Raw genomic sequence first — 11494 nt, forward strand, 5'->3', positions numbered from 1 at the left:
ACACGGAACCAAAGAATAAAATCAATATTATTTAACCATTTAACCAATGGAGCTAATATGTTAAAAATAAAAATAAAAATACAAATGTAAGTGAAAGATGAAATGAACCGAGACTAAGGACAAAATCATTAATATTTTTTGATGAAATAAAATCATTAATATTTAACCGCACAGAAACTAATGATATTAAAAGAGTAGAAAATGAGACTTAAAGGTTGGAAGCGCTTTCTTGATAAAAGTAATTTATTACACTAAATTTTCAAAAAATAGGCCAATTTATCCAATTAAAATTTTTCATATATGGTGTATTTTGATATGCATTTTATTTTATTAAATATATATTTTAAAATATCTTACAGTAATTATTAAAATATCCCTATTATATCGGGGAAAGTTGGATTCGGCAAATTTATACACGAGACATATAAATGTTTAATATGAATATAAAAATGTAAAATATTTTAATAATAATAATAATAAATGTAGTACCTAATAATAAACGGATAATTTAAAAAATCAAACACCGTTAAAAGAAAATGAAGTAGGAAAAAGAACGCGGTTTTGGCTTGGCTCCATCCACCACAGTCTCTGTTGTCTTTTGTCATTTTACTCTTTTCAATTTCTTTACTCCACTTCACCAAACAGTTCCCCCTTCTCTCACTCCCTCACTCTCCCACTTCCCCTTTTTATTATCTTTCTCTTTTATCTGTACTAAAATGTCTAAAGTTAGCTCATTTTCTTCCTTTCTCTTACTACAAACCCAACAGAAACTTCTCTTCTTCTAGTCTTTGAAAACCTCTTCAAAAACCCTAAAAAAATCACTGCCTTTTGAGCTCCTTTTTCGAACCCCAGATCTGTATTATTCATCTACAAGCTTAAAAGCTATGACCCACTAAGAGATTTTGCTATTCTTTCTTTTCTAATGTCGAGTTCTGACCCCAAAACCCGACCCAAACCTGTAACACGGCCTCCTGCTCCCGTTCCGCCTTCATCTTGGGCAAAGAGAACTGGGTTTAAGCCTAAATTCTCCGGGGAAACAAATGCGAGTGACTCCGGTCAAATAGCTTTGCCTCCGAGGTCTAGAGAGAATGAGAACCAACCTGATCTTGAAGCGGGTCGGGCTCGGCCAGTACCACCGGTGGTGAATGGGGAGCAGCCGGTGAGTGAGAAGGGTCCAGCAGAGAAGGATCAGTCGGTGAAGAAGAGGAGGGAGGCGGATGGGACGAATAAAGGGAGCTCAGCTGCCGCTGCTAACGGACATACAGTTAATAATGGGGCGGCGCCACAGCCGCAGCAGCCGACTAGGAGGCCTTCTAGGAATGAGGATGTGGTGGATGTGTTGCCACAGAATGTGGATGATGAAGGCTTCGTTGGAAGGCACTCACATATGAAATATGAGCTTAGAGATACTCCTGGTCTTGGTAACTTTCTCTCTTACTTTTCACTTTTGCTTTCTTTTTAAAGCCGGGGGAGAATGAACGACTTGTTTGTTGAAATGGGTGTTTGTGATTCTTTTTACAAGTGTGGCTTGTTTGTTGTTGTTGTTGTTGTTTTTCCCCCTCCACGTTACCTGAAAGTAAAAGATCCTTACCTTTTTAAAATTTTTTTATTTAGTCTTTGTGGTTTTTCTTGTATATACTGTCATATTTGTCTGAATTGACAACTGAAATGGGCTATGCTTATTTATTTAATTTTTGGAATATTACTTGTTTATTTATTGATTTATTTTCTATTTGGAGTGAAAATTCTTTGCTTTTGTTGAGTAGTGGCTATACTTATTTGTATGATTTATTGCTAGCTTTCTTTTTGTAGGTTTATTAGCCGTTTTGGGTGTGGCCAATGCGCTCTTTGTTTCATTTTACTCATAAAATTATTGATAATTTTGATGTATCATTGCTTGTGAATTTGTGATAAGACTGTTGATTTGGTACCAAACTAAGAAATTCTTTTATATGTATTTATGTTCATTTCGAATGGGTAAGAAAAATTTATGTTTTTTCGAAATAGATTAGATGCTATTACAACTTTACAAGAATGCATTTTTTGGTGATTTGATAATAATTATGTTTTAACTGTTTCATTTTTTTTTCTTTTTCAGTTCCTATCGGTCTTTATGGATTCCAGCACTATCTTTCTATGTTGGGTTCATTGATTCTTATTCCACTCGTAATAGTCCCTGCAATGGGTGGCACTTATGTGAGTGGTTAAATTATGTTCTATTTCAATTTGAAGCGCATTTGTTTGGGAATGTAGACTGTGAGCTGCTTGATCTGATTGGATTAGTGGTTGTAGGAGGATACTGCAAATGTGGTGTCGACAGTGCTCTTTGTGTCTGGAGTGACCACACTATTGCATTCCTTCTTTGGGTCACGGTTGCCTCTGATACAAGGTTCATCATTTGTTTTCCTGGCTCCTGCATTAGCGATAATCAACTCTCCAGAGTTTCGAGGACTAAATGGAAATGTATGCTTCTGTTTTCTGGTCATGGTCACTTTAGTAAAAGTGTTCATTTCCATTTATCTACCATTTCATAAATTATTTCAGATTATAAATTATTTGATTAATAGAAACTACCATTTCATGTATTCAGCAGTTTTTCTATTAGGATTCAAGTGCATGATTTTGTCATCCGAAGTAGGATTATTATTTACAGTAATTGACCAAAGAAAATGTGGAGGGCTTAAAATTTAATATTGGAAATCCGAGTTTGATTTGGGACTTGGTTTTGAGGTATGTACTTTGTAAATAACTCCAACAATTGGAATAGAGAAGTAAATACCAATGATATCACCCAGGCATTGTTGTTTTAGTAACCAATATTCTGGATATTTATAGACCATTTAAACATTCTTTAGGATTAATATTACAAATAGTTTACTAACTAATAATCATGGGGTATCAATTTGCATCTTGCAGATTTGTCCTGGATATGAAAATCCTTCTGAGTTTCTAAATTACAAATTAATGAATATAATTTGTTTTTTCTATACTTGATTGACATTACACTGTCAAACTGATGGAATTAGTTATTTGATCTAGTTACATTTAACTCTTTTCTTTCTGTAAAGGGCTGAAATCATTTCTGTTCTTGCATCATCATTGTTCCTTTCCATTTTCTAAGTTCCATTTTATGCAATGGAACATTTGAGTTTGTTTGACATCTACAATGTTGACTCATTTCAACTTGGCAGAACTTCAAGCATATTATGAAGGAGTTGCAAGGTGCAATTATCATAGCTTCAGCTTTTCAGGCGTTACTTGGTTATAGTGGACTAATGTCATTATTCTTGAGGTATATTTCATTTGCTAGTCTCTGAAGTCTAAAATTAGCTGCCATATCTTAAGTCCTTTTACTGGTGAGAATTGGCAAATACCGGTAAGATTAGTAACTGGATATAGTAACTATATGATTGACCATGAATTTGATATATCGATAGTGAAGGGTTCTTTAAGGAAAAGGATTGAACATAAAGTCTCTTCATATTGTCCATTCATCCGTAAAGGCTTTAAAATTTACCATTTTTTTAATTTTTAACTTTTTTTATTTTGAATCTTGGAATTATACATACCATTTTCCCTTTTTATTTTCTGAAACATTTTAAAAGAAATTTCCTTTTTTATTTTTTCATGTTGATATGATGCGGTGATAACTAGGTTGTTTTGCCACTTAGTCAGATTTTTTGGGTGTTATGTCCACTTCAGCTGGTGTAATACTTTTGGTCAAAGTTCTTGATGGAATTAATGGTTAGGTGCTTAATTTCAAATTTTAACTTTTCAGATATGAAACTGACAGAATACATAGTACTGGGGCCAAATCTGTATGTAACCCTTTTTTATACAATTTTTCTTTAATTAATCTCAAATATCAACTTTAACGTTTAGGCAAAAAAATAGATTAGCCTTCTCTAAACCTCATGTGAAACCAAAAATAATTTCCACACAACATAATTCAGCTGTTTTTTTTTGTATCATGCTAATTCTACGTGCACTAAAATTTGTTGAATCAGTGGTATGCACATATCAAGTTCATTTGTATTTCTTTTTTCAGGTTAATCAATCCTGTAGTCGTTGCACCTACTGTTGCAGCTGTTGGACTTTCTTTTTATAGTTATGGTTTCCCACAAGTGGGGAACTGTCTTGAGATTGGTGCTGTGCAGATATTGTTGGTTATTATTTTTTCTCTTGTAAGTTTTTTTAAACTCGTTTTACTTTTTTCAAAGCTTTTGTTCTTTCTAATTATTGGCAATCATATCATTGTTGATTGAATGCCAAAATAACTTTGATCTGGGTGTTTCTTTATTGGCAATCATATCTGAAAATTTTTCCATTTTTGCAGTATCTTCGTAAGATATCTGTTCTCGGCCATCGCATATTTCTAATATATGCGGTAAGTTTGTAACATCATTGTTCTGCATGTTTATTTTAGCTTTTTGGTGTACATTTTTAATGTTTTGACACATATTTTCTGACCATGATCTGGCTTTTCTGCTAACTACCAGGTCCCATTGGGCCTTGTAATCACATGGGCAGCTGCTTTTCTTCTCACTGAGGCAGGAGCCTATAGCTATAAAGGCTGTGATACCAATATACCTTCCTCAAATATAGTATCAGAGCATTGCAGAAAGCATGTTTCGAGGATGAAGCACTGTAGGGTTGATACATCACATGCATTCAAATCTTCCCCATGGTTTAGGTTTCCTTATCCATTACAATGGGGAACTCCTGTCTTCCACTGGAAAATGGCCATTGTTATGTGTGTGGTTTCAATAATTGCCTCAGTAGATTCGGTTAGTTTTCTATCATCTATGACATTTATTGCAATTTGAACTTGTGTTATAGATTCTAATTTTTCTTCCTGAGTTGCATTACTGGCGATTCATGTTATCTGATGTGGGTTATCATTAGTTACTTTGTTTTGGAAGATCCTGGAATTTCCATGCAAATAAAAGCGATAATTTCTTTATTGTCATTATTGACTGTATATAGACAATGATTTTGGGTCTGACCTACCAAGAAAGATGGGAAATTAAAAAATAAAAAGTGCTCTCTTAACCATGGTTCTGGGAATAGCACGTAAGAGTCTGAAACATATGCCAAGAAAGACTGCTAAGATGGTAAAGTGAAGGGCGAAAGTTTAGGTATTAAAATGTTCAAGGAGGGAATAACAAATTGTTGTAATCATTTATCTGTTGACTGAGATGCCAGTTCTCTATCATCCCATTTGAAGTGCCAATCCAAGTGCACAGGTTTTATTTTAATATATTATGATCATTGGGTTAGATTCCTCTTAGGGGTTTCAATCACCTTGGTTTAATTTAGCCGATTCTTACGTTATGGTATTACTACCAAGTCCTATCGGTTATTTTGCAAAACTTTGGAAAGCTTGTGGATTATAAAATTGTCTAAGCTATCATATGCATGCATGTATATCTGTTTGCATGCCTTTCATAATATGTATGCAGTTTTTGAAGTGCCATAGATGGAGCTGGTGCTCATATTAGCCAAACTGCCTCACATCTTGAACCATTAAACCATAAAAGAATTCATGTTGGCCTGAAATTGCAATAGATTAAAATTCATTTTCTAGATTTATGGAAGCACTTGCACTTTATGAAAACTTGTGGACAATTAAATTACCTAAGCTAGCATATGCATGCATGTATATCTCTTGCATGCCTTCATATCTGTTCTTGAAGTTCCCTAGGGTCAAAATGGTGGCTGTGTTAACAATACTGATTCACATCCAGGGACTATTGAACTCTAAAAGAATTCATGTTTACCTGAAGTTGCCATGGTTTAAATTCATTTCACAAAGTTGATGGAAAAACATGCACTTTTCCTCAAGTTGCAAATATGACCCTGAATGTACTCGTGTTTCTGAATTTCTTAGGTTGGCTCATACCATGCGTCATCATTGCTGGTGTCATCCAGACCTCCAACTCCCGGTGTTGTTAGCAGAGGAATTGGTCTTGAGGGTCTATCCAGTATATTAGCTGGTCTCTGGGGTACAGGAACAGGATCTACAACGCTTACTGAAAATGTGCATACAATTGCAGTAACGAAGATGGGAAGCCGCAGGGCTGTTGAATTGGGCGCATGTGTTTTGATAGTCTTATCCCTTGTAGGTATGTTTCAGTCATGCTTCCTTTTGGAATTTTCAGATTGCTCCATGATGCTAAAATTTGTAATAATCCTTGTTAATCTGTCAAAGCTGATGATATAACCTTGTTTGCGTAGATCAAATAGTAAAGAGAAATCGAATTAACTTTTAATGACTTCTTGGATTGATCTTTTCTGCTTTATTTGGAGGTCACATATCTTGTGGGTTTTATTTTCATTCATAATTGTTAAGCTACCAGTTGTCATTATATTGCTGTCTTTTATAATTGCTTTTATATTTTTATATATCCGGTTTATAATGACAGTTTTACAAGATCTTTGTCTTTGAGAGTTTCTTTTAGAATAAAAGCCTAGCACATAATGATAGGAGGATTATTGCTAGGCATGTTTGTGGCATTTGATTTGCGAAGTAACTTCCTGTCTCATACTTCCATAAAATGGTATTCTCTTTTAACATCAATGGTGGCATTGAGCAAACAATACGGAGAAAAATGTTATCCCATGGGGATAAATGGTGCTTGCCATTTAGTCTGATGGTGGCAGACTGGGCTTCATTTTAAAGTAAGCCCTAGGCTCATATGAGTTGCTTGTTTTAATTGAATTTTGGAATTCTATATGCAAAGGTCCTGGGATATATGTCATTAATAAGTTCAATTGTTTCATCTCATAAATTTGCAATGCCTTGTACATATGATTTGGATCTAATGGTTCAGATTTGAAGCTCATCTTTTTTTTGCTTCCTTAATTTGTATACACTGCCTTCTTGTCGTACACAGGTAAAGTTGGAGGTTTTATTGCTTCAATTCCTGAAGTCATGGTTGCGGCTCTCCTGTGCTTCATGTGGGCGATGCTTGCAGCTTTGGGTTTGTCAAATCTACGTTATAGTGAGGCAGGAAGCTCTCGGAATATCATAATAGTTGGATTATCTTTATTTTTCTCCCTCTCGATACCAGCTTACTTACAGCAGTATGGCATCTCTCCGAATTCCAATTTGTCTGTTCCAAGTTATTTTCAACCATATATTGTGACATCACATGGGCCTTTCCGCACTAAATATGAAGGGGTATGCATCTTATTAACTTTGATTTAGCCATTAATTGGATATTTGCATTTTCTATCCATTTTTTGTACTTATTGGTGAAAAATGGAAAGGATATAATGAAGACCGGTAGGACTTGCATTAGAATTCCCCCTTCTCTTCTCTCGTAAGAGTTTGTAGTTGCATGCTATGTTTCCCAGATTCTTCATTCTCTTAATTGCTCGTCTGTTGATACTTTTCCCAACTTGGTCATTGAAAACTCAGCAATTTTTCTTGATTTTGGATGTGGCACTTTGATATTGTGTCATGTCATCACTTAAAAAATTATAAATGTTGCCTTATCCCCTTGAATATATTCTAAATCATAGCTTGCTGTCATATGTTACCAAGATTCAAGCAGACTTTTCATTAATGTCCTTTTTTTGTAGGTAAATTACATTATGAACACATTGCTATCATTACACATGGTAATAGCTTTCATTGTGGCTGTTATACTCGACAACACTGTACCTGGAAGCAGGCAAGAACGTGGGGTTTACGTATGGTCTGAGTCTGAGGCTGCAAGAAGGGAACCAGCAGTCGTCAAAGATTACGAGTTGCCTTTCCGGGTCGGTCGGATCTTCAGATGGGTAAAATGGGTTGGTCTTTGACAATTCTTTTTTGCAGAGGATAATCACATGGTTCAAGTTCGTCAATATCATGGGCATGACTACTCATATCGGTAAATAGATGTCTGAACTGTTCTTTTTTTTTCCTCACACGATGGAACTGTGTTTTTTGGGGGGCTAATAGAGATTCAAGTTATTTTGTGTACATTGAAAGATCCAGAGGGATCCAGTTGTGTTGTAATCTTAGAATTATTAAAAAAAATGAAAACAAAAACATTGTATCTTGGTTTTGTTCGAGTCACTGAAATTGTCCTGTTGGACATTTTCACTTTTGTTTTGGTCTTCTTCTTTTTTTGTATATTTTTATTCCCATTATTATTTGATAGGTACTTTCTAGATTTTTGCTGGATTCTCCTCATTGGAATTATAATGTTGAATGTTTCGAATAGCTTTTAAATTAAAAATATTTAATTAGGTTGATGTGATTTTCGTAAGTTTTTGTGATCGGTTCTATTGCTTTTCAAATATTTTTATAATTAAGTTTTTTAAAAATATAAAATTTAATTTGAATCGGAATAGAAGCTTTGAGGGATGAGGATTGGATTCAAACTATTCAAGGGTCTAATCAATGTGTGACAACCTGTACATTGGGACCAAATGAATCTTAAAAACGAGTTAGATGAAAAGTAAGGCTTATAGTTCAGATATATGCTCAGGTAGAAGGGATGCACTATGACGAGAGTGGCTAGATTTGAGGTCAGAACATTGCTTTTTGCTATTGCAACTTATTTTAATATCAAGAGTGTACGTAAAACAATTCAAGGGATTTGAGTATCTTACATACAAACTACGTGTTTAAGCTCACTAACGCTCATCATAACTTGAAGTACGCACCTAGAACATGGTACGAGAGGCTGTCAATGTTTTTTCTTGATCAAAGTTATCAAAGAGGCAAGGTTGACATAGCACTGTTTATAAAGAATGAGAAAGGCAACACCACTATTATGTGAATTTATGTAAATGACATCATATATGATTCGACTTCTTAGAAGGGGAAAGATGGTTTTGTGAAGATGATGCAATCAGAGTTTGAGATGAGTATGGTGATATTTCTTGGGATTCTAGACTAAGTAATTAAGGATGACATTTTCAAAAGTATGCAAGGAATTTAATCGCCGCCAAACGCGCGAACGTTTGGACCAAAAATACTGCAACAAAAAGATATGAAATTAAAGCAGCAGTGTCCGTTTATCTTCTACAATAATAAGTTTAAATAGTAATCACTGAAAATTATATTACGATAATTAATAATAAAAATTAAGGTCATAAAATAAATTAAAATAAAATAAAAAACAAATTGACAAACAAAGAAATCTCAATAAAATGGCTTCAGTAGTTGTAATTAATTTCAGAACTCGAGTTTTAATTAATTAGCTAATAACTAACTAATTATTACCTCTAACCTCTAACTAATTGATTTAATTAATCGATAAAAATCACTTATCTCTCGAAATTGCAATTTAAATCGGGATAATTATGACCAACCCGGTAAACTATTCTCTCAATCTCATTTACCTAGATTACTTCCTAGGGTCATCAATCCTAGAGTTTAAGGATGCACAATTTAAGCCAACTAATTCTGTGGTAAACTCTCATTCTTCCATTAATTACTGCCACATCCGCTCATTAATCTTCCTAAAAGAATTAACCACTCATGAATCTAGATGTCATTTTCCCTAGAATTAATTTAATCATGCAAAACACACAAATTAAACTAAAACGATAGGAAGATAGAAATTGATCCATTTGATAAGCTAGATGTGCTCGGTTCTGTAAATTCCTTCAACAACTAATGAGATATCGATGCTGACAAGCAAGAAGTGAAAGAAGAATACTAAGATACTTAATAATGAAGACATAGACACAAATTGAATTCAAGTTAAAAACAAAAAATAAAGCTGTGTAGAAAATAAAATAAAACCTAATTAAAAATCCTGATTGAAACTAAAATTGCTAACTAAAACCCTAAAAATGGCATAGAACTCTCTTCTTATAAAAACCAATAGAATTGTTATTCTCGGGAAATAAAATTTATACTTATAAATAAATTCTCACTATTTTTGGGTAGAATAATAATATCTCAAAATTTGTGTAACTTATTGTCTTTTTAACCCTACTAGTGCCATCTATTTATAGGGAGAGAAAGTGAAACCCTAATTAATTAGTAGAATGCATTTAATGCCTATTTAATAGAAAAAATCATTTCCTTAGTCGAACTAGGAGAGAGAGGTGGCCAATAGGGTGTGCTTCCCCTCATATGTATTATGTGTTAGAAAAAAAATGATTTGAAAATGGTTTTCTTACATAACAAAAAAAATAAAAATTTGAAAATCGAGCCGATTTGTGATATTTGTAGCAATAAACCCATTACCGAAATCACACGTGTTTTCGGCTAGACGGATTCTTGTCGTTCCCGACTTTCAACGAAACAACCTTCTCCACTATTCTCATACCACGAATTATTTGAAGTGTGGGCTCGAACGAATTCGAATCAAACACAGAACCATAAATTCTTTACTTTACTTTCAGTGGGAAAGTAAAACCTCTCTCAATAGAAATTGAAAGAATTGTTATTCCAGAAAATAAAAATTTATACTTAGAAAATAAACTTTCGCTATGTTTAGACAGAATAACAATATCTCAAAGTTGTATATTTAGCTCTACCGATGCCTTCTATATATTGAGAGAAGAGGTGAAACCCTTGTTGAATTGTATAAGTTTATTTCAATAGAAAAACGAACTCTTAGTCTAACTAGGATTAGGTACCCTAGTTAAACACTAGGGTTTGTCGTCCCTGGCATTAAACATGAGTGGCTTTTGAGTTTCTCCCATATTGGGTCCAATTACAAATACTTTTAACCCAATACTTTATAATTCAATCCAACCTGATATTTGTTTTTTTATTTCCCAAAATAAACATATTAAATTAATTTCCCAATTAAATAATTTTTCAATCTAATTCTAATTTCGTTAAAATCATTACGATTTTACCATAAAAGAATTTTTGAGAAAATATATTTAATATTTCTACATTCAACGGGTTTACCATGGCCAATAAATTTATTTCTATTTTCGAACTTCAATTATTTAATTGATGAATTAAATAATAATTTTAAAAAACCATAAATTCATTTTCCAGGTCATTTTCATTTAGAGGAAACAACATTCATTTCCAAATATTTTTCATTTCTCTAACTTTACCATTTTCATCCATTTCTGTTAATTTGATTCAACTTACAATTCATTTCTGGTTTCAGCGAGCTAACAAAGGGACCGATTAGACATATGCGACTAAGGGTCAAATGATTTATAATTAAGTTCTAACTTTTCTCTTATTAATTATAAACTCATTTAGTTACGAAGTTATTCCACTATAGTATCATGATTGAGCTCTCCTTACGACATACTATTATCAAAGCAACTTGATCAGTGCTCGTCTAATGACCTTGTCATAAGCGTGTTACCCTTATAGGGTATCCTTAATCTTTTTGGGGTAAATCCGCTCTCCCAATATGATTATATTTTATCTCATAGTAACCATTACATATTCCTTCATGAAAAGTCAATTATTATCAAATAGTAATCAAGTCACTCACCACAAAGACGAATGATCCAAGGCCACGTTTTCTTTTCATCAACCATGTAATGCCAGTAAGAGAATATCATT

General features: G+C 33.5%; 1 protein-coding gene across 1 annotated transcript; it reads left to right on the forward strand.

The window, feature by feature from the left end:
- Positions 1-626: 626 nt before the first annotated feature.
- On the forward strand, positions 627-8247 carry LOC105792413 (nucleobase-ascorbate transporter 12). The gene is made up of 10 exons (XM_012620995.2): positions 627-1421; positions 2099-2196; positions 2293-2463; positions 3192-3292; positions 4049-4184; positions 4337-4387; positions 4500-4787; positions 5891-6125; positions 6897-7183; positions 7588-8247. Exons 1-10 carry the CDS (start codon positions 923-925, stop codon positions 7807-7809), a joined length of 2088 nt encoding a protein of 695 aa, XP_012476449.1. The 5' UTR covers positions 627-922; the 3' UTR covers positions 7810-8247.
- The last annotated feature ends 3247 nt before the right edge of the window (positions 8248-11494 follow it).

This window comes from Gossypium raimondii, chromosome 7 (assembly GCF_025698545.1).
Source record: "Gossypium raimondii isolate GPD5lz chromosome 7, ASM2569854v1, whole genome shotgun sequence".
Classification (NCBI taxonomy): Eukaryota; Viridiplantae; Streptophyta; class Magnoliopsida; order Malvales; family Malvaceae; genus Gossypium; species Gossypium raimondii.

Bases quoted from the DNA above. Each gene is read 5' to 3' on its own strand.
- LOC105792413 (XM_012620995.2), top strand. From the start codon at position 923: ATGTCGAGTTCTGACCCCAAAACCCGACCCAAACCTGTAACACGGCCT. The intron at 3,293-4,048 runs GTATATTTCATT...TTCTTTTTTCAG, and splicing joins CTAATGTCATTATTCTTGAG to GTTAATCAATCCTGTAGTCG. The intron at 4,388-4,499 runs GTAAGTTTGTAA...GCTAACTACCAG, and splicing joins GCATATTTCTAATATATGCG to GTCCCATTGGGCCTTGTAAT.